We start from the raw sequence: 24,570 nt of genomic DNA, 5'->3' as shown, positions 1-24,570 counted from the left end.
TTCTAATCACAACTTATGTATGTGCATATATTTGACGTTAATCAGCGATCGGATAATTAGCTTAATAGTTTCGTTTTTGTAATATTATAAAATCCTAGAACATGGGCGCTCAAAATCATGCAATGCCACAGCATAAACTAAGGCAGAAAAACACACACACACACACACCTGGATTGCAACACACGCACACAGATGATCACCTGTTCAGCTACACAGAACTGGCGCGTTCGACAACACACATATACATTCTTGTGGCTAAATTAACAAGTTGGCGATCGGCTTCGGACCTTACCTCGTGCGATCGATCGAGCCGTATCAAATGCTTGACTGTGCATGTGTGTGTGCTGTGTGTGTTTGTGTGCTGTGTGTGTCTGCAGCGGGGCGCATAGAAGACGGCTTGTCGCGTCCGGATGTCGCTTAGTTTGTTGCCGGCGCTTTAACCGCAAAGTAAGCGCAAAAGCGTGAAGTTGGCCAACTGGCAAAGCTAATAACCGCATGTTCTCCACAATTCAGAATATTAAATATTGAACGCGAAATCTGAATATTTTGTGACAGGATAACGAACGTGCGGCTAACTATTTAACGAAAGGATTTTCAGTGTGTCTCCAAAAAAAGTGCTGTGTGCTGTGTCGTGCTCCCATATATATACAAATATATATAAATAAATAAATTAAGTGTTATTCAACTTAATTGTCAGCAAAACAAATAAAAGGCAAGTGCAGCAGAACTTGATTGAAAATAATATTAATATCAAATAAGAAATGCGCAACAAAATTTCACATCAACAAGTGCAAGCAGAACTTGATTAACAATAATATTTATGCTCAATATTAAATATATAAATAAGAAATGCGCTAAAAATTTCAATTTCATATCAACAATTGGCTGCAAGCTGAGCCAGTTTTTTTGTTTTTTTTTGGCCCATTGCGAAAGAGACGCGCGTGTTTGTGGACCAATTCCGAGGTCCCCCCCTCTGAAAAATGTATTGTATACAAAAGAGAAACAACAACAACAGCAACAAAAAATAAATATAAGACAACATGGGCATCTCCGAAACCAGATTACAACATCCAATACATGCACACATATGGGCCACGTTTGGGCCCCAAAATCGTGAGCTGCGGCCAAGTCAATCACCAAAGCGACGCATATGTAAATGCTTTCTGTATATATACAGATATATATATATATATATATATGTATGTGTGTGCTTATTTGACGATTGATCAACTAGCATAATCAGCAGCAGATGTGCTTGATTATTTGGCCGAAAAGGCCACGCAACGATAACAAGTTGCTGTTAATACACACTAGTTGTGCAGCTGGCCAATTTGTTACAATTATGTGATATTATATCATCTTAAAATAGCAACAAAAGAAATCACTTTTGGAGCAATGTGAAAAGCTGGGACAAGTTCGGGAAAAAAGCTGCCAGCAATGTGCTAAACGGCAAGATACACTCCATATATCTGTCCACATATATATATATAATATATGTGCATACCTGTCTAGTACATAGGTGTGCGTGTGTGTGTGTGTGAGAAATCGAAACTTTTTGGCCGGACTGTAACGAATTTCTCATATTCGTAAATCGGCCGTTTGCCCTTCAAAAAAAGGCGCTCGCAACGCATGCGCGCAATTTGTTTACTTATGATTTTATAGTTGTTGTCTTCGCGTAAACAGCACGAACGCCAGGCCGACGGGCTACTCAAATTATCTTAATATCAAAGTAAGAAAAAAAAGAAAAAAAATAAATAAAAACCAGCTGCCACCCAAGATTTGTGCTGCACATCCGTTCGCACGTTGAGCAAGTGCCTCACAGGGCGACGCTTGGGGCGAGGGGTATGGACGGGGCGCGGGCGGATTGTTTATGTGCAGCTTGTGGCCTTTTTGGTGACACCTAATGCCAGGTGAAATAGCATTTGAATTTCGAGTCCAATTGGGGTCACATGCGTGGCCGGTCACACCTTCTCAGGCACAACAAAAATAAAAATGAAAAAAAAAAACCATCTCGTTTCATCTTTGTTTGAGTTTCGCTATTTTCTTGGCCTGGTGATTTTCAAATGACTTCGTTTGGCTAACAAGCCACGGTCGACGCTCAAATTTTGATAATAATGGCAAGGTGAACACGCCCAAAAAAGAGCAAGGGAACCCGATGGGACAGAACCTCATGCCTCAATGATGACGGCTGCAAATCTTGGAGGCCAGAAGTTTTCGCGGGACAAATGTGGCTTTTTTTTGTAATTTTTGTTGTAATTTAACTACGTGCTACGAATGACTTGGTCTAACTGAACAGCCTTGGTATTGGGTAAATGATTTGTCAAAATGCAACAGCAATAATATAAAATAATAATAATAGTAATAATAATAGCAGAATTGATGATGATGATGATCCAACTGATGACTGTTCAACAAATAAGTTCGCAGCTAAAGCTAAAGTCTCCAATTGATTAAGGCTGTGATTTTTCTCTGCATTTTGAGAAACGAATCATCGAATTTTCCCTAGCATTTATTTGCATTTGCCTGTGCCGCAATTACAAGCTATTCACTTTTAATTTATGCCAATTTCTAGCTAAGCAATTTAAACGAAAGACTCTGGCAACGAACTCTGAACTTATTGTTTGGGCGCAAAGTTAAAAATTAATCACAACAACAACAAAAATTAGTCAACTTAATTGAAAAATGTGAACAAATTGTAAAAAATTGTAAATCTATAAAAAAGGCCTTTCCGTTTTTACAAAAAATATAAATGCAGCAGTTAAAAAGTTTTGAAATAAAAAAAACATAAAAATTTATTTAAATAAAATTTTCAAGCAAATTTCTGTGAATATTAAAACACTTTTATATAATTTTAACTTTAATTTTTTTTAACGCAAATATACCTGGTTATAACCATAATAATTAATAATTAATATTTAATGGCATTCATTTTACAAACAATTAATGCATATTTACAATTAAATTGCTTTCAAGCTGACAAACAAAAAGTCAGAATTAAGAGATTGCTTTTATATAATGGAAATAAAACACGCAGCCACAAACCCAAAAGAATAAAACAAGTAAGGTGTGCCAGTTGGTAGATACCCTGTGGCCGTCAGAAACATATGAGGATATTCTAAAAGATATACACATAAAATATTTAACAAGCCTTAAGCTGGGCTTTTTCTTCCTTAGCCTCACAAATGCTTATGGTCCGATCGGTGCTTATGGTCCGATCTTTATGCTACTTTCAGGGCTTAACTATGGCCTTTCAAAGTGCGTATAGAACAAAGCGCAAGTCTTTTACTCAAAAGATGGTAAACTTTAAAAAATATTGAGAAAACATATGGAATAATGTTGCATGCTCGAAAACCTGCCTAAACTTGGTGTGTCTAGCTCCCATAAGCTGCGAGTTATGGCAACATAAATATCTGTTAATCGATAGTCATTGATTTCGTGGCAATAGAAGGAGCTACGTTTCAAATTGTAGGTCTTTAGCTCGTCTAGTCTCCGAGATAAATACAGCTCATGTGCTTGTAGAAGCCCTCCACTGCCTGTTGCAAACATTTGCCACAAATCTAGCATGCCCTCTTTGCCCTTGTTAAATAGGTAAACTAAGCCATAAAAGACTCCCGAATTGAAAGACATGTGAAATTCTGGTTCCACCTCTCTACTGCAACAATAAAACATGCTCATAAAACATAACACTAAAGTCAAACAAAAGTAAACTAGATATTTAAGCACTGACTAACCCACAGACTGAGACCTCGAATCAATTAGGAAACTTTCCAGCTTAGCTCGTCTACGTATATGAATCTAATGTAGTTATATAGTTGGCAACAATAAATTAACAAAAACAAATGCGTTTAGATTGTTGCATTTGTCGAACGGCACACGGAAGTGCTAAAAACTTGATATAGTTTATGTGATATTGATATTTATGAGAGAAAGATATGCGTGTATGCGATTTGCTTATTATTATTATTATTTATTATATTATTATGTTATACTGGCTTATAAAGCGGCAACAGCAGTAGCAGCAGCAGCTGGCACTAGTTCAAGGCAATTGTTGCTGTGGGCTGCGATCAAAAACTGATGCTAAAAAATGTGTAAAAGCAATAAAAATTGAGTTTCAATAACGACGAAAATCTGCATACGAATTCACGCTATTTGTGGTCTGGTGCTGCTGCCGTCTAATATGAACCGAAATCACGTTGTAAATAACATATTTAAATGTTTAGTTTTGTGTATTAGCTAAATTGATAGCGAGTCGGTTCCAGGGACGCATGCGCCTATCCGCAGGTGCAAGAGATCAATTTGTTTCGATTGTGCTTCGTTTCCTCAAAAGCGTACGACCTTGCCAGCGATTTGTTGTTGTTGTTGTTGCCGTTTTTGTTGCTGCTGTTGCTGTTGCCTCGAGTCCATTGGGCACCAGCAACAGCACCAGCAACAGCAGCAATGTCTCTCTGGCCTGGTCAGATGCTGCCGACACTGACATTGTCGCTGTCGATTAATGTTATGCGCCTCACTTGCTCATTTCCTATACTCTTGCAGAGGGTATTTACAATTTGTCACGAAATTTGTAACGCACACAATGAGACGATTATACTCGATTATATCTTGTGAAAACAAGTTTTCCAGACACGAAACATTGCCTAACAACTATATCATATATTAGCTGGCATATGAACGATTGCTGAAAAGCTAAATGAGTTCTCTTATTTTCATAATATCTTGATTAAGCCTCATTTTTCAGAGCTTTACTATCCTCCTGACATATAAACTAAAGGTTATAAACATCGGACTACTATGTCATATATCTCTAATCTGGGGCAGATTTTAAATAGAAATAATAATGGTAAAAAAAAAATATATATATATATATATATATATACCCTAAAGGAAGAATTTTGTTCAACAACTTAAAATATCTTAAAACTAGCTCAACAAGCTGCTATATAAGCAATCGGTCGTAAATATTATAATGATATATAATAATAATAATAATAAATAGTAATAATAATAATAATGATAATATTAATATTAACAATAATAATACTTAATAATAATAATAACAATAATATATTATTATTAATAAATAATAATAATAAGTGGTGATAAAAATAATAATACCAATAATATATACAATATAACATTTGCATCAAAGCAATTCTGCAAGGGTATTTAGTCTTCGGTGTGTTCTTTGACAAATTGCTCGTAGTCAAGTTTTTGAAAGCCCAAATGACTTGACGCTTTTAGATATCAATAGAAGTAAATATAACTACGCATGTAACAGATATGCAGCCTTCAGTTTCGTTGGCTCTTATCAATTGAAAGGGCCAAAACTTTAGGCCTCAATCAAGACTCAAAACGCGTATACGACATGTGCGCCACGTCCAAAACTGGAAGTATGATATGACTGTGGATACAAGTTGAAAGAAAAATGAAGAAAAAGGCGAATAATAATTAAACGTGTGCTTCTTTTGTGCTATGGCCAACGCGTGTCTAGAATTGATCGTCCGATCATCGCATAATGAGAAACTGGATGTTGACGTCAGCGGCAGGGGCGCGGTTAAGTGCGGATAAAACTTCTATTTATTTACACTATTTTTACTATTTTTTTTTTTTTTTCAACAACAATGTGTACGCAATTTTGCAATTGCCACGCTAATTGATAGACCAATCTCTATTAAGCTACCTTCAAAAGAAAAACCTTCGGCCATGTTCGCCTTGTGGGCGCAATCGTGTTGTGAGCTCGTTTTCGGGATGAACAAATTATAGAAATCATACGTTCAGCATTTTTGAGCGTTCAAGTATTCGGGAACAATACACACATCGACAAATTCTAGCTGATTTGCATGTGAACGTTGCTCATGTTTAGGAAATTAATAGCCAAGTAAATAAATATGCTAAATTTACAGCATAGGTCCAAGCGCTGTTTGCTTAGAATGAGCCGTGATATTGTGTGTATATATATATATATATATATATATATGCCGATGTGTATATGCAGCATCTGGAATATATTATATGCATATATAAAAAGAGACGGGGGTCTATGTATACATATATATTAATTGCCGGTTGTCATCGGCTGAGAGGCAAAGTCCAGTCCCGAATCAAGAAATTTTGCCATTTATAAAGTTGTTGGGGCGGGCTTGGAATTAAATGCCGCTGCCAGCAAATCAACAAAAATCAAATAAAAACAGGAATATAAAATTTGTATAATCTGCTCGGTTATCTTATATATATTAGTCATATCAGTGCAAACGTCTAAACATGTCCATTTGGGCAACTTTCCCTAAGGAACATAATCTGTTTTCGTATTCTCTTTAAGGTATGGTATTTCTACTCTATAAAAGCGTTCTTTTCGTCTGCTTTTAAATGGGAAACTCTTCTTATTAGATATTACAAAACTAACATATTTCATTTAGGCAGACAATCTGCCGCCTTGTTTATTTGCAGCTCAGCTTAAAGACAACTTATCTCTCAGTTATGTATAAAACTGGCTAAGCTTAATATCATAGAACTGTCATAGGAAACGGCGTTCGTAAAGATTTACAATAGTTATTTATTTTCACACTTATCTCAGAGTTTTCCTTGTGTATCTAATAGCCGGAAGAAAACATCTACGGCCCCAGAGAGTTTATGTATTCTTGATCAACACGACGAGCTGAGTCGAACTTGCCATGTCTGGCCGTGTACATATTTTTGATATCTCTCCTATTCATACTATCGATAAATATCGATCATAAGACAGAGTATTTTAAGCATAGCCCGGAAATTCTAAGTGCCAGATTCACCAAACTAGGCAGGTAGTTTTTTCGCTTCATGAAGAGATCAAAAGTATTTGTGTATTTGGATAAACTGGGTATGCACACACATTTGGGTATAATATCATAAATTTATTATAATATATTATTATTAAAATTAAATATGAATCAGCCTTTAAATACCGAAGTTCATCATGAAAGCGTTAGCCGTAGCTTGGAATATATTCTATAATATATTGAATAATTCCTGTAAAATATGGCGGTATACATAAATATAAATTCGACAATTTCAAAAATGGAAAAGTACTGTAAAACCCTTTGACCTTCTGTGCTTAATCAAACCCTGAAGCTCATCGCTCAGTCGCCCAAATAAATAAGGTCACTTGGGCATCTTAAAAAAAAAACACACACGCTCAATCGAAAGTTGATGAAATTCGAGACAAGTTTGATTCTAGTTTTGAGACTGAATTAAACATGAAGACAACTTCCTGATTAACATGAACATGCGCCTAGATAGAAGCAGGCATATATACGAGCTACTATATATATAGTATATATGTAAATATTGATAGGTTGCGTAACATTTGAGCCAAATCTGGATATGTTTATTAGCTCTTGCCTAATATTATGTGATCTTGTACAAGCAAATTGCATCGCAGATAGGCTGTTAATTCTGCTCATCGGCAAGATGCACGTGTCGGATTGGGTTAAGTGCATGTTAACCATGGCAAATAAAAACAAAGTTCTCGCGGCTTGCCAACAAAAACTATACAAAAATGAAACGATGACTGGCCAAAAAATGGGCGTCATTTGGGCTCGTTTCGGTTTTTGGTTACGGTCTGTTACAATTCAGAGAATGACGCGCAAATTTGCATGCAACGCCCGCCGCCGAGTGGCAAGCGTCATAATTAGAACGGCAACAAAATCTAAATTTCTCAGCGAGACTTGTCGCAACTGATGTTTGCACTAGATTTATGCCAGTTTGTTGAAGTGGAATTGCGCCATGGAATGCATTCAACTGGCACACGAAGTGCGCCCCCAAAGCCAAAGCCGATTCAAGGCCAAGCTCCAAAGGAGTTAATCATGTGTTGCAGTCAATCGAAAGTCGCTTAGTTAACGCCACAAAGGACTTGATTCGCATCATATCATTTATCTAGCTGGCCAATTATTGTGATCGAACTGCCCCAGCCAACTGTGGCAGGCAAACAGGTTCCTCCTTGGCCGCAATGCCCTCGACTTGCCTGTCCTTGAACTATCCTGCTCCTGCTTCAGCTGCTGCTGCTGCTGCTGCTGCTGGCTGGGTTATTCCCACTTACACAAAAACTAGATGACAATAAAACTCAACGTCGACTATAATTTGGCTACAGAAATCAAACCAGTTCCGTGTCCAATCTTGCTGCCTGTAATTTACAACAAATATACAATCCATTTTTGTTTTTTTTTTAACTCGCATCCCTGGCTGCCTGTAATTCAAGCTAAAACAAAACAACAACAAAACGAAAAACAAAAAAAAAGGCTGTAAAACAATTTTACAAAAATGTACATGAAAACAGAAATTGTTTTTTTTTTTGTGCTGAGACAAGGCAAAGTTTTGAGCTGCTTTAAAAAAAAAAGGAACTGATTAAGCAGAAATTCAGCAGGGTTATTGCCACGGAAACCTGCGACGCTTTGACTAATTTACATGTTCATATACACATTAGTTAGATAACTTGCACCAAAGTGCAGTGCGTAGTATAAATCAGGGCTGCAAAAATAAATTTAAAAATATAATAACAACAAATTATTTGTAGCCACGGCTTATAATAAGAACCTACTCTTTTGAGTAGGTCCGCCTTGAGGTTCGGCAAATTCGGCCATGAATAAACCAAGGGGCGTGCTCTGCTCAGGAGAGCCTGACTAGGAGATACCCTGCATCTTTGTAGTCGTTCTATAGTCCGATCTTTATACAAATTATCAGGGCATAATTGTGAGAGCCAAATGTTTGAACGAAAGCTCTGCCTATTAACAAGAGTTATTTTCCTTGATTTTGGGGAAAAAAAGTTAAATACTTTAAATCCGTATAAGTTCATACGGGAGCTTATATATATCATACATCTTTTAAATTGTCTCTCAAAATCTATTTTAATGGACATAATGAACATGAAAGGAGATATAGAAAAATATATATAGCTAGATATATATCTACGACGCACAGACAGATAGATAGATAAACGGAAATGGCTAGATCGTCGCCCTGATCAAGAATATATATACTTAAAGGGCTCAGAAAGGGGCTTGCCCTTTTGATCCATGCATAAAAGTGGCAGCTAGCTATATCTGGTAAAATTGCGTAAAATTGCTTAAAAGCTTTTTGTTTTAAATCTTAAAAATATGTGGTTCGGCTTGAGTTTTGGTTCATTTGGGCAACTGTTTTGGTTTGAGGCTCAACTCTGGAATTTCGGGTTCGATGCAGCCCTGATATTTCTATATATTTATCTATATTTAGATAGTTTAGCGAGCTATGCCGTATTTGCATTATAGCTTATTTACAGCAAATATCCCATTAATAATGTCGCATGGGTCGCGCGTGGGCGCGGCTTCGCCTTGGCTTTCGCAATTTTGTGTGCCTTCGTGATTAACATGCTCGTCGGCCAACAGTAGATCAAATAGCAGTTGACGCACTGCATCAAAGGTGGCCCAGGTGCTAAATATACAGCATTTGCTAATACCAAAGATTATCTGCTGATCATATATTTGTTTAAATTACTTGCAGTTGGCAAAATGTCGGTCAGACTGAACGAAACACAGAACATTGTTGACAAGATGGTCAACTTCTTTGTGGAGCACGAGGATCTGCGCACAAAGGTAAGTTTAATAAATCTATCAGCACAGTTGCTTAGACTCATGCATTGGATTTCGTTCCACAGAGCTGGTTCCTCTCGAATGCACCCGGACCGCTGTTCATGATACTCGGCGCCTACCTGTACTTCTGCCTGTATGCCGGACCGCGCTATATGCGCGACCGCAAGCCGTTCGAGCTGAAGAACACGCTGCTGATCTACAATGCGGTACAGGTGCTGCTCAGCTGGGTGCTCTTCTACGAGGGCTACAAGGGCGGCTGGGGCGGTCATTACAACTTCAAGTGCCAGCCCGTAACCTATGCCACAGATCCCATCTCCATGAGAGTAAGCCGCACCATAATATACTCTATCTATCAATTATAATGCTGCGGTTTCTATTTAGATGGCGCGCGCTGTTTGGCTGTACTACATTGCCAAGATAACGGAGCTGCTGGACACGGTGTTCTTTGTGCTGCGCAAGAAGGATCGCCAGATCTCGTTCCTGCATCTGTACCATCACACGCTGATGCCCGTTTGCGCCTTCATTGGCGTCAAGTACTTCGCCGGCGGTCATGGCACATTGTTGGGCTTCATCAACTCCTTCATCCACATCATTATGTACGCTTACTATCTGCTGTCGGCCATGGGACCCAAGGTGCAGAAGTATCTCTGGTGGAAGAAGTACATTACCATTCTCCAGATTGTAAGTCAGAATGAGCTTGTTATTGATGCACCTGCTCAACTATATTGTTCTTCCCAACAGGTGCAATTCCTTATCATCTTTGTGCACACGCTGCAAATTCAGTTCCAGCCCAACTGCAATTTCCCCAAATCGATTGCGGCGCTGCTGACCTTCAATGCCGGCCTCTTCACCTACATGTTCAGCTCCTTCTATGTGCACAACTACAAGCGAGAAGCCAAGCAGGCGGCGCAGGCCAAGCTGGCGGCACAGGCCAAATTGGCAGTTAAACAGGAGTAGGAGCCGACTTTTCATATTTTGCCTTAAGATCGATAGCCAAATGCGAATGCGGCGTTCGTTAGTTAGGTTTATAGCCTGTACACGTCTATTGTGAAGATACACTTTCTTAACCCATTTAGGTATATACACAGATCATGCTGGGTGTATGTACATTGGATATTACATTTTCTAGCTAGGTTTCTAGGTTCGTTGCGTAGTATTTGAAGTCAGAAATGAGTATGTGGCCGCAAAGGAAAATAGTACCCAAACATTGCACTTGACGCGATGGCAAAGTATAAATAGAACCAAATATTTTAGTTTAGTTGTTCGATACGTGTGTAGTTTTTATTTTATTGATTGGCGTGCAATGAAAATCTAAGACATACAGCAGATGGCAAAACACCAAATTGTCATTAGCAGCAATTTTATTTGCCATTTTCTTTTCTAAATTCGAAAACTCGCTTAAAAATAAACAATAATATGTAAATTGTAAAATATATTTTGAAAACCACAAATAAACAATACAAATTGAATTGTATATTTTGTTCGTGCCTAAAAGTATGCTTTGCGAATTTCAGGCACTTAAATCGAAAGGTACTAATAATTTCCGCTAGATGGCGCGCACGTGCCGCTGAGCCTGACTCAGAGAATTGATTTCCCAATTAATTTCGTGGAACTTGTAATTTGAATACGTATTCATTTTTTATTAAAGTGCCGCCAAGGAGCTGACTAATTTGGGATTTATATCCCAGCAAAAATAACACAAAGGAGCTGGGCTTGTCAAATGTACGAATCGTACCTTAATTTAGAATGTTGTTAAAATATGTTGTTATATATATATATATATATATATAAATATCATTTTATTCAGAGATCGTGAAGAGAGAGTATTTTAAAAATTGTCGTATTTTTTATAACTAATATTTGATATGGACAGATCTGCGAAAATTCGATAAAGAACAGTTGACTAACTTGAACCCGAGATAAAAGATTTCCCAGAGAAGAAGCGTGATTCAGGAAATATTTACCAAATTGTGTACTCCTTACGATGATTAATATATGATTTATAAGCACATTTGCCATACTGTCTGACGCATAACATTCTGTCTTGCGACTCAACTCGTAGCTCAACAAATTAATGGGCTGTCTAAAAGTATGCTAGACAAATGATGTATGTGTATCTGTGTATGTATCTATGTCACTATTCGATACATATGTGTATGTATGTTTGCTTGTATGTGACAATGTGTGTGTATGCTGAAGTTGCAGGCAAATTGAATTTGAAACTAAAACTCGCCTCGCAGTGTTGGCGAAAATGTGGTGAAGTGCAGACGCGTACCTTCCGCTCGTTGGCGCGTTGTCGTTTGCGTATTGTTTGTTGTAAGTGTCGTTCATTGTTGTTGTTGCTATAATTACACTATTGCAGTTGTTGTTGTTGTTGGTCTGGTTGCCAGGTATATAGGTATATGCGCTTGGCTCAACTGTTGGCGTGCGCATTTTTTTATATTGTATTTAGGTTAAATTCGCGTTCGCGTGTGTTGAAAGTGTGCGAAAAGTAAAAAAAAAAAACAAAAAACAAAAACAAAGCTAAAGAATTGCTTGGCAACTTTTTTTGGTGACGTTGAAACCTGTTAAGGGAAATCTGTGCGAAAAAAGAAAGCGATTTTTCGCCGATAGCTCGAAAACTCGACAAACTTCGAATGTGAATACAGAAAAAAGTTGTCTGAAAATAGATTTGATTTTAAAATGCAAATATATGTTGGAGAAACGCTTACTCATGCGCGCACACACACACACACGCGCAATCAGATAGATTGACACACACACACACGCACACAGACGCACACGTTCAGTTAGGGTTTTTCCTCTGTTGTTGCCATCCCTGAAGATGCAAACGTTGCAGACTTTGCATAGCCGCTTCTTGTTCATCTGGCGTTTCCTGTGATGCCGCTTGGCAACAGCCGCGGCAACCAGAGATACATATACATACAAACATACATATATGGACGCTATCAAAACAAAAAGAAAAACAAAAGCAAAGGCAGAGAGGCAGAGAGGCAGAGCTAAGGCACGACGCGTCGGCTTTAGAGCTCAGCTGGTCGCCAAGGGGTGAAGCTGCGGCAGCAGCAGGGCACACCTGAGTCCAAGTGTGCGAGTGCCGTTAAACGAGATCTGTCAGATACATTTGCGCCAGCGAGTGTGTCCCATACAAGCAAACACACACACACACACACACACACACACACACACACACACACACACACACACACACGTATACAACTCGACAAACGTATCTGTATTGGCTTGCGAATAAAAACACAAAGCGAAGCTAAAAACTCACACACACTTGCGCCTATGTACATGCAAGTGTCTGTGTGTGTGCGTGTGTGTGTGTAGAGCAGCATTTAAGTGTGTTTGTGCGCGTTACCTGAATATCGCGACTCGCGAGCGAGCTGGCAGCTACCTGTTGATGAGACCTCACGGCAGCAGCTTTTGAGATACTTTGTAGTGCAAATATCGTGTGTTTAGCATATGTGCTCCTCACCCGCCAGACTGTCTGCCGTCTCTTCCTGCCGTCCCACAGTGCCTTCTTAGCCGCCACCCTTCCTCCCTCCCTGCCTGCGTACGTCCGTTCGCATTGCACAAACGACAAGTGCTAATTTACTTATCACAAAATTTGATTTGATTACATTTTTATCTAATTGCGGCGCACAACCGAGAGTGCGGGCACACACACACACACACACACACACACACACAAATTTACTGTGACTTGCGTGTGTTTGTGTGTGACGCAGACAAGTGCGAATTCATGCCTAGCCTCTTAAGTTTCCCATAACATGCGCCACTCTCAGCCGCAAAGCCAAAGGTGCGATAAGCAGCGGCAGCGACGGCGACGGCGACAGCGACGGCAGCAGAGGCAACTTGAGGAATGTTCAAGAAAACGCCAACTCGATTTCATACCCGATCAGTTAAACAGAGAAACGCGCCGCGATCGCAACGTAGATTTCCGTTTGGTTACGTTCAATTACCACGCGCGATTTTTTTACGAGGCGTCTAAAGAAACGCCCCCGGCCCCCGCCCCGCTGTCCAATTGGATTTGATAGACGTTTGCTGTGGGATTTGTTTTTGTTTTGATATTGGCTTTTATTTATATATGTGCCCATATATTTGACAACGCTTGGCTGCGCTTAGGTGCCAAGCCACCAGCCACTCGAAGCGAACCAAAAACCAACAACAACAACAACAACAATAACTAAAAGAATAATAACAATTTAGTTGCTTAGTCGTCAAGCTGAATAACCAAAGAGATACAGAAACAGACGACAGACAATAAACAAATAAATATTGAACAGTGATAAAGCGTTTCGCAACTGCCAAACCAAAGAACTGCAGAAAGAGTTGCGCCAGAAGCAACACACAGATACACTCACACATACACACCAGCACACACACACACAGGCAAAATGCTGAAAACAAAATCAAGCGACGACAAGCTGGACACGCTGCTCTCGCGATCTGCGGTGCCCATCATCGATCTGGCTCATTGCGGTAAGTCCAACTCAACCATGCGAAGTTATCCATGTACATAAATTTACCATATGGGTTCAACATGTGCCTGGCTCGGACTTTGGTGTGCTGCCAGTTGCCAAGCACGCCTTCAGTCACAGCCACAGTCACAGCCAGAGCTCCAACATTCGCTGATTAATTAGCCACAGCCCTGACTCATTGCTAGATAATTAACAGTTGTTCATGTTGTGGTTTTCTCTTGCGTGTCTGTGTGCCTGGTAATTGCAGTTGCCTAATTATGCCCTTTTTGCGGGCATTACAACTTTGTCATGCCTTGTGTAATGCATAGAAGTAGACCTCGACCGGTTTGGACCACTAAATTATTGTAGTACTTACTTATCCGATCTTGATGAAATTTTCAACAGTAGATCTTATTGTGCTATAGAATATTTGTATACTCTCAGAAAGTCAATGGCATTAAAAGTGTGGCTAAAATTGGCACTTGTTAAATAAAACTATTTGAGGAAATAAATTTAAGAAAAGCATAATAACATAGCTAGGGCTACCAAGGATGATCTAATCCTATTACATTATATTGCTGCCAGAGCAATCGATGGGTTAATAGCTTTGTTCTAGTTTTTGAACATTTTCTATGTCCTTTTTGAAGGTATTATAATTTCGTCATGTAATGTTTAACAATTCTTGTTTAAGTATTCTCTGCCTTTCCATTATAATTTTTTGAAGTTAACGCCAATTACAGTCGGAACTGATCGGATCGGAGCACTATATCATATAGCTTGCAAACTTTATTTGCTTATAAAGATATCACAGTCGAATCTGGCATTTATAAATTTAACTGTTCTCTCTATATAAAAGCCATATCTTGTCAACATCGCTCTTGTATGCCAAATAGCCCTATACGTAGAATCCTTCGAAAAGGGAGTGTATCTATTGCAATATTATGTGTTTTTCTAGATCTCTACAAGAGTTTCACTATTTCCTTACATATCTCGGCAGATCATATACCATAGTTCTGCAAGGGTATTTCATCTTCGGCCTGCCGATGACTTTGTTTTTTTGGTTCTCAATCTATTGCATTATTTATTATAGTCGATATTAATTATTGACTTGTGCTACTGACACCTGCCCGCTGTCAACTTAAATGTTTAAAAAAGTTTAAAAAAAAAAAATGTAAAAAAAAGTACATTCAGCATATTAAGCAAATGTTAATGTTAAACAGGCTAGACTAATACAGCTGGAATGTTGAGAGAATGAAAATTCTTCAGCTAATATTTTGCAGACATCAAAAGCTAATTAAACAATATTAATTTGTCATAAAATATTTGCCGGAATATGCTGCACATATTAGAATTATTAGCTAACAAATATTTAACCGAATGTTTTATCGTTAGTCATAATTTAGTAGGCCATAAAACTTTTATTGATACTAACGTAAACACACAAGTTAATGGCCCACAATTATTATATGTCATGCTTAGTGCACTTTGATGGCATAAAATTACCGCCAAAAGTAAATATTGTCTATATATGAATAATTTCAATATGATATAGCATATCATTCAGTATAATTATTATAATTTGCACAATTACTGAACACCAAAAATATTTTCACTGCATTTGTAATAATTACTTGGCGAGCACAAAAATGTAAATCGCAAAAAGTCTGATTTACACGTGTTAGGCACTGTGATATAAAAATACTTGTTTAGTTGAATTATATCATTATTTAGAATGCATTTATGCAGATAGTATGACTATATTATATGCTTTTATGCATATTCATACTATCTGCATAAATACTACATATTCAATGAAGAACTTGTTTGATTATATTCAAATTCATCTACAACTGACAATAATTAATTGCAATTTAAAGTTATATTTGACAGTACGATGAAATGGGTAAAAAGAAATGAGGTTTATATTTGCCAGATAGAAATATGTACACATAATGTTAAAGTGCCTGTTAACTTGAATCGTAAAATTGATTATATTAAAATTCATAACTCACAATAATTAACTGCAACATAAAGTTATATTTGACATTGCGATGAAAGAGCTGAGGCTTATATTTGCCAGGCAGAAAGTGTGTAATAGACTTAATGTTAAAGTGCCTGGTAACTTAGACTGCAAAATCGATTATATTAAAATTCAACTACAACTGACAATAAGTAAATGCAACATAAAGGTAAATTTGACATTGCGATGAAAGAGCTGAGGCTTATATTTGCCAGGCAGAAAAGTGTATAATAGGCCTCATGTTAAAGTGCCTGGTAACTTGGTAAGCAAAGTCGTAAATCGATAACTTGATAATAAAACTGCAAACTGTTATTGCTGATATGTACCCAAATTGTTGATGTATTTAGCAAAATGTGTATTCCATACTTTGATGAAAAAATTGAGAGCTTGTGCGGTTGACAGCCAGGGAATATGCGCAATAGGCAACTTCGAGTCGTAGCCAAGCCATGCCCAAAGCGTTGCCCAGTCGACCTTCACTGGAGCACTTGACCTCCGTGCGACGACTTTGCTGCCAAACATTTCAGCCATTGACCCCCAAAAAGTAAGTAAACAAACGGCATTGACGGTTAAAAGTTGTGCGCCGCACAGTTGTGTCAACGGAACCTAAATTGCTTTCCAGCTGGAGAGGTTTTTGAACTACTTGGGGCATATGAAGTGCTCCACAGCATAGTTTTGTGCCTGGCATTGCAAGTCAATTCGCCGAGTGCGGAAACTCAAACATATATTGCCGCACAATATTTACAATCGCGTATTTATTCGATTTGATTTGCCTTGTGATTTTGTTATTATTTTTATTTTGTATTTCTGTTTTGGCATAAATTTGCATTATTTTGCAAGCTACATATATATATTTGTGCTGCACTTGTTTTGGGGGCGTGCGGGCGTCTCTTTGGTGCAGTGTTTGATTTGTTGTTTGAGCTTCTTTATTTACGCTCTGTTCGGGGTAAGCCGCACAACAAACTGGGGAACAGGCCCGCAGCTCGTGACGCATTTGGCCAGTGAATTCCCCCAGCTGCGTCACCGGGCCCGCGCCCACTTGGCCGATTGTCAACTTAATTGAAACATGCGGCTGAGAATTAAACAAACAACAACAGCAACAACAACAAACGACGCGCTTTCTGAATCCGATTAAAACCGGCTTTAACCTGCACAGCTTCGTATATCTAGCTAAAGTTTAACTCTGTCACGGCCCAGGTGTTGAACGAAATATTTGTCATGTTATGTTTTGTTGTGGACTCTCTCTCTCTCTCTCTCTCTCTCTCTCTCTCGCTGAAGAATCTGACGCATGCAAATGGCCGAATTTCAAATTCTGCTGGCAGGGAGGGTCATTTCGATAAATGATAATTGGCGAGAATTCCTGGTTTATACCGAATGGATGTCTTATGCATTCAGTAAATACTCTGCTGATTTCGGCTAAGATATATCCACACAAAAACTCAATTCTAGACCCATAGTTGGATGTTGCACAGCTTCTGCTTATAGCAGGAGATTTTGCTCGAGGAGACATCATATCAATATAATGTTACAGCCAGATGATATAGAGCTCCGATCCCTTCGGTTCAAATGTGCTGCCTGCATCTGGAAGATGGGCCTATACGAAGCTTCCTGAGGATCAAACAGACGCACATGACTATATCATCTGATACCGATCAAGCATATATATACTTTAGGGGGTCACTTATATGCGCTCAAATTTTAATGAAGAAATTATTATAAGTCTAAAGTTCAAGATTTCGATTTTTGGCTAAGCCTCAAGTATACAAAGTTTTTAATGTATTTTGCAGATTTTTCTGCCAAGATTGTTTAATATATTTTCCCATATTTCATTTCATCTTCAAGACCAAATTTTAAGATTTCAATTTTTGGCCAGGCCTCAAGTATGCAAACTTTTTAATGTATTTTGCACATTTTTCATGCAAGAATTTTGATTATATTTTTCCCCTTTTCAAATATTTGCATTTATTCGAACGATCGATCTTGGACTTGCGATTACAAAGCATCAAAGAAGTACAGACCATTTTCTCTAAGTGTTTGTGTTTTCGAATTATATATAGATTTAATAAAAAGTATTTTATTGGTTTTGTGGCCATTCTACATTTGAATCGCAGCAAAGCTTTTTACCATAGTAATATAAATATTTTTTTTACCCACACTCAGGCATTCGGGGCAGTCGCCCATTCAACTACGCGCGGTTTATTTGTCTATAAATATAAATATTCTATAAGTATGGTCGGACATTTATGTGTACGGCATTCCCCAATTAAATTGATGCTATTAAGCTGTTCGCGTCTGTATATTTATATACTTAATCAATTCGATTTTCAATACAAACAAAGCAAAGCAGTTTCTAACATTCTGATCGACTAGAAGATGCTCATTAGAGCATCATATAGAGCATGGTTATTAGGCAGGGTATAATCAGGTCTTCAACAAAGAAATATACCGAAATACAAATGGACAGATATGGCTTTCAAAGCTGATAAAGAATATTTATACATATATTTTTGTATGGAGCTGTAGAAATTTCCTGTCGCATACAATTGCACAGTTTTATTTTACGCCAGATAATATGGTATAGGGTATAAGCAGCAGGCGTCGCGTCAATAGAAATTCCACGCATAACATACACAAAAAAGAAGAGTATACAAAACCACGTCAAACGCATCGACGTCTGTTTACAGCACAACGCAAATGCAAAGCCCATAAATATCGAATATATTGTGAAATATTCGTAAACAAAAACAATTTGGCAAACGGATCGAACTGTGATGCCAATCAAATATTTAGAAATAGAAATTCAAAGCCAAAAACCAAATTCGTTGCCTCCTCCCCTGCCCGATTGTGGCAGGCAGCGTTCGAGGCGATGATCTTCAACGAATGCGACAAGCGGCCTCTGTATATTATGCTCGCTGCTGACTCAATTAATTAGCCTCAATATAGATAAATTAGCGACAAGTTAGCGACTAGCATGCGAGCTGTACCAATTACAAGCTGCCGCAAATTGAAAAGTGACCCAAAACACATTTGCCGGCCAATTGAAGTGCATGCAAACATGCTTCACATCGCATCACGCCCACAATTTAACTCAAGTACAACCAAACAGCACTACGAATCTGTATATAAAACTATATATATCTATATATATATATATAACTGTGAGTGCACAATAAGAAGGGTTTGCTGCAGTTGTGAAAAAAGTATGTTAAACGGATGGAAGAAGGCTTTGAGAGAATTTGAAAAAGATCTTTGCGAAATTCTATTCGAAAATGTTTTCACACTTTTCTGTAAATCCACTGGCAAATGTGGTTTAAGCTTGCATGAGTGTAAGTTTAATATGCAGCTAAAAACTTTCAAGAAATATAAACAACTTTTTGCTTTCATTCGATCGATCTTAACCCAATTTTAAACTATCTACAAATAATAAAAAAAATGCCTTAAGTTTGATCAGCATAGAATAAATTATTGTTATTTCCCAACTAATAGAACCTTATTGATAAAATTACAATAATTACTTAAATTAGTATTTTAATATATTGACTTTAATTTATACTTAAATAAAGTTTATTCAAAATGCTTTCACACTTTTCGGAAAATCCGCTGGAAATGGGAATCAAAGTTTGTATGAGCCTTAGCTAAAAACGAACTTTCACCCTTTTCGGCAAATCCACTTATAGTGGATCGCAAATTGGGTTAAAGTTTGCATGAGTTTAAGTTTATTATGCAGCTAAAAATAACCCCCTTTTTGATTTTCATTCGATCGACATTAACTTTTGGACGTGTGGCTGAGCTTGGCCGGACAAAGCCGGGTAATGCCAGCTAGCTATGAGTAAGCCCATGTGCATTCAATCAAATGAAATCGAAAGGCTGCGTTGCGCTTCAATTGATGCCATTCAGAAGCCAGCCTGACCTCTCGCAAAGCTATCTCATCGTCGTCGTCATGTTCATAAGGTTGCCCCCGAAAAAAAATTCCATAGAATTTGTGTTGTGCAAACACAACGAATTTAATGTATTTGCCGCCTGGTGACAGAAATCTGTTCTCTGGTTGCCCAAAAGCGAAGCACGACACGCACTGATAACTACACATATACAACGTAATTAGTATTAGCCGTGAATTTGCTTGTTTATCAGTTTGAAAAACTGTGCGTCATGCTACTGATTAGAGTGCGGCCCAGGTGGGCAAGGTGGGCGGGCGCTGGGGCGTGCGACCAACTGAAATTGGCAATTATTTATTTATAGATTGCGCATACGCCCCGTGTGTGGCAATGCGAACGCATGGAAATATTTGCAACTATTCATATTCATTCATTGCGGACGCTGAATGAAATAGATTTATTCATATTTTGATGGGAAATTAAAAGTACAAAAAGAACGCCCCATCACATGCACAAAGTCATATCTCAGTGCGATAAGCGTGAGCTATATCTGTGGACTTTAAGCTGTTTCGCATTGTTTGGCTGCATGCTCTTCAGTTTATGAGCTTCGTTTTGCAACTTTATTGATAGACAGTCCCCGACCCCTGCCTCGACTTGACTCGACTTGACTTCCGCTGCGGTTTGTGAAGGTAGTTTTTTTATTTTTCATATAATTTTCCGCCCGGGAAAACCAAGTCGTGTCGGCATTGAAATTGATTGCATTTACCTTTATTGCATTCGTTCGCATTGCATTTATCGAGCTGCGATGCTTTAACTCGACAATTTCAGTGCTCAATATGGGTTTATATCATTTGTCCATTATCGCGTTGTAAGTGTAAATTGCAAATTCCAATTAGTAGAATTTCCGACAAATTGGCGTGTGGCATTTTGTTTTGAACTTTTGAGGCGTTTATTGCTGCCCATATAGTTCTAATATGTTTTGGGGTTTTGTACTTTAATTGGCGGTTGTTGGCCCATAAAAACGGGCACACGATGTGCGAACATTTTATTTATGGTTATTGACAGCAACTGGCCGGGGCTTTAGCTATTATTATTATTATTTCTTATAGCTTGTTGTTCCAGGAAATGATTGAAGTGGCAGTTCCTTTTGCTATTCCCACGCCCACGCACTTAACTGATGATCGCTATCATTATATAATTACAGGCATTGAGGAGGTGCCCGTCAAGTCGGTGGTGAATCGTGTCGGTCATCAGCTCCAGAAGGCGTTATCCGAGAAGGGCATGGCGCTGCTGGTCAATCATGGCATATCCGATGAAAAGGTGACTCACATTTACTCCCATTATGATACTCAATCTAACTGTGTTTCGATTTAGCTGAAAACCGCTTGGGACCATTTGGATGACTTTGTGGATCTGGCGACGGATGTCAAGCAGCATTATATACGCAGCGATGGCGACAATCATGGCTATGTGAGTCCGGGCATTGAACGCTTCGATGGCAAGACACCGGAGCTGCGACATGCGTTCAACATATGTACGCTGAACGCGCAAAATCTGCCGGAGGAGCCGCTGCCGGGCTTTGCGGATCACATAAGCACGTTGGCCAATGACTTCAAGGCGCTGGCCAGCTTTATATTGCAGGCGCTGGCTGTCTCGCTGGACATTCCGCACACGTTCTTCCTCGAAAAGCATTCACACATGCTGTCCGGCGATCACGACAACATGACCACCCTGCGCATGCTCTACTATCCGCCCGTGGTGGACGATGAGCCCGGCCATAGTCAGAACGATGTGGTCAAGGGCCGTTGCCAATATAGCTACCAGCGCTGCTTATCGGATCAGCCGGATTTTCGGCCCGAACACAATCCCCGCGACGAGCTCAATGAGCTGGACGGCGTCCAGAGCAATGGCAAGGATGGCGAACTCTCCGAGCACAAGCTGGCCAATGGGGCCGTCATACGCTGTGGCGCACATGTTGACTACGGCACATTTACGCTGCTAGCGCAGGACTCCGAAGGTGGCCTCGAGGTGAAGCTGCCGGGCAGCGAAAAGTGGCATCGTGTGGGCCACTTGCCGGGTGCCATATTAGTCAACTGTGGCGAGATCTTGTCCATTTGGACAAGGGAGCGATATCCCGCACTGGTAGGCAACAAAGTTCTAAGCAAAGGACTCCCAGCCTAATCCCAACTCGTTCTCTTTCCGTTCCGTAGCAACATCGCGTGGTTGTGCCCGAACAGGAGCACATACGGTCCCGTGGCCGACACTCAATTGCATTCTTCTGCCATCCAGACAATATTACAATGATATCTCCCAACGATCTGCCTCAAACCGATGCCGAACAGAATTCCGCGTGTCTCAAGCAGCGCAAGAAGTCCTTCAAGGCGGCGAAAGAGCGGTAAGCCACAAAATACAAAAATGATTGGTCAAAATTTACTAACTTGATTTCTTTTTTATGGCTTCTCTTTGTCTGGATTCAATTGCTGTTATCACCTCAAGCGTTTACAATGCGTATCAGTTAATACAGAAAAAGTTTAAAGATACGTATACCAATAATAATCACGCTCAATGACATCCTCCACCCCCACAACCCCTGTTCATCCTGCTCATCCGGCCATCGAGCCATCCGTCATCCAGACTGAGGAGAGAGAGAGAGAGTTTCCGTCGTATTTGAGAAAAGTCAACAACACGCATGTTGTTTGTAACTTTTTATTTTTAATATTATTATAATATACGATTGTAATTGCTTCATTTCTTTAGTTTGTATCATATGTATTTGATATACATACTGAATATTTATATACAAATACAATACATACAATTCATACAACATACAAATATAATACTTATATGTATATATGTTTTTTGCACAATTCGAGTATTAATATTAGTTATACACTGACAAAACGCACACATATTAACATTTAACTTAGATTAGATACAAGATGCAACTATTTCCTTTCGCAATTCCAAAATTGACCGAGACTTAGTCGGAGATCATATATCTTTCATCTGGCTGCGGTGAGTTTTAACGATTTCTTTCATTTTAAATTCCAATTGAATTCCTTGAAATATTTATTTCAATTAAATTCCTCATACACATATACATAAATATATACTATATATTTGTTTTGCTTTTCTTCAACTTTGCACAAAAAACACATTTAACAATTAGTTTTGTTTTTCATTTGTATTTCGGTAATTTCATTACATGATCAATAATCTATGCTGTAGCTCAACTTTTGGACATTTTTTCCGAGAGTATTTGGCGCTGCTTGATTGATTGATTGATTGACACTGAGACACGAATGCCGCATACTCCCCCAAACAAACAATATACATAACTACGTACACTTACTTATTAGTTAGAGACTAACATAATCGTAGAAAGACAAAAAAAAAAAAAAAATAAGAACAAAATCAAACAAAATTAATCAGTCATTAAAATGTTTATACAGTCGCAGGCAAGAGTTAACAACAGCTAGAGCTTAATAATACCTGTGCTTATCATTTGACGTGCTGTGCGCACACTTTTGCCCATTACTGTCTGCATGTGTGTCTCTGTGTGTGTGTGTGTGCTTTAGCGAGCTGCCATAACTTAATTATTTACCCCTATATTTGCGCAAAATATTTTTATTTATTTTATTTATAACTGCAAGTCACATGCTCCACTGTCAGCTAACATGCCAATTGTCAATTTTGTTGTTGTTGTTGTTGTTATTGCTGCTTATAGCCAACTGATTTGATCAATAGCCAATGCTTAACTGTCTTTTCAATATGCCACGCAATCGGCACATTCATAACTGCGAATAGACATACTTCTGTAGAATTGCATATTCTATATGTTAGTTACTCGCAAGTAACTGAGTGTGTACTTAAATTATCTGCGCGTAATAACTGTCCAGCTAGTTGTTTAATTTGTTAATAACCATTTATAGAATGGCACGTCTATAATGAACAGTGTGGTGGGGGGTGGGGGGAGGGGAACGGCAACACAAATCTGCACTTATGTCATCAATACCCTTTAGCTGTAAAAATGAATAAACAAGTAAGAGGACTAGTCGGGAGCTCCCGACTAGGGGATACCCTGAACCCTCTTCTTCCAACATCAAATGCATATATATATATTCTATTTTAGAAGCTATATGTCAAGTTTGGTGACTCTAGCTCTTATTATTTACCAAAATTTCCCAAAAAACAGGATATCGATATCGATTTTTATCGATTGCTTGCAAACGGAGAATAGGTAATGGGGTCGGAGAAGCTTCCTTCTGCCTGTTACATACATTTGGATTTTGCACAAATACAATATACCCTAATACCCATTTTTAATGGGTTCATAGTATAAAAATGGCATTCAAAAATATTGTAAGGGTTTACGACGGGCAGAAAAAAAAAAAAATAAATATATTTAAATAGTTTGAATATATTTAAAGAGGCGTAAAGAGGCCAAAAGAGGACGAACTAGCTTTCTGTATGCCCTGTTCCTATTCCAAATGGGTAACAAGCATTTCTGAAAATGTATCTTACAGATACATATTGGCTTTCCTCTCCAGTTAGTGTATGCACGATCCTATCAACTTATCGATCTCAGAGACTCTAGGACTAAGAGACTAAAACTT

At 38.5% G+C, this 24,570-nt stretch overlaps 2 protein-coding genes across 4 annotated transcripts; both read left to right on the top strand.

Annotated features, from left to right (window-relative positions):
* Positions 1-455: 455 nt before the first annotated feature.
* On the top strand, positions 456-11,001 carry LOC115764654 (elongation of very long chain fatty acids protein AAEL008004). Of its 2 annotated transcripts, none has more exons than XM_030707837.1 (5): positions 456-712; positions 9,505-9,596; positions 9,659-9,916; positions 9,975-10,274; positions 10,335-11,001. In XM_030707837.1, exons 2-5 carry the CDS (start codon positions 9,513-9,515, stop codon positions 10,548-10,550), a joined length of 858 nt encoding a protein of 285 aa, XP_030563697.1. In that variant the 5' UTR covers positions 456-712; positions 9,505-9,512; the 3' UTR covers positions 10,551-11,001. The 2 variants fall into 2 exon arrangements, with proteins under 2 accessions (XP_030563697.1, XP_030563696.1); XM_030707836.1 differs by lacking the exon at positions 456-712 and adding an exon at positions 9,346-9,432.
* Positions 11,002-11,839: 838 nt separating this feature from the next.
* On the top strand, positions 11,840-22,699 carry LOC115764732 (1-aminocyclopropane-1-carboxylate oxidase-like). Of its 2 annotated transcripts, none has more exons than XM_030707943.1 (6): positions 11,840-11,909; positions 13,809-14,081; positions 21,156-21,271; positions 21,326-22,093; positions 22,162-22,346; positions 22,448-22,699. In XM_030707943.1, exons 2-6 carry the CDS (start codon positions 13,997-13,999, stop codon positions 22,518-22,520), a joined length of 1,227 nt encoding a protein of 408 aa, XP_030563803.1. In that variant the 5' UTR covers positions 11,840-11,909; positions 13,809-13,996; the 3' UTR covers positions 22,521-22,699. The 2 variants fall into 2 exon arrangements, with proteins under 2 accessions (XP_030563803.1, XP_030563804.1); XM_030707944.1 differs by having other exon boundaries at positions 11,849-11,909; positions 13,817-14,081.
* Positions 22,700-24,570: the final 1,871 nt, after the last annotated feature.

The sequence above is a fragment of the Drosophila novamexicana genome, unplaced genomic scaffold (assembly GCF_003285875.2).
Source record: "Drosophila novamexicana strain 15010-1031.04,08,12 unplaced genomic scaffold, DnovRS2.1 tig00000870-arrow-arrow-pilon, whole genome shotgun sequence".
Lineage (NCBI taxonomy): Eukaryota > Metazoa > Arthropoda > Insecta > Diptera > Drosophilidae > Drosophila > Drosophila novamexicana.
This window is presented reverse-complemented; position numbering and strand designations above follow the sequence as displayed.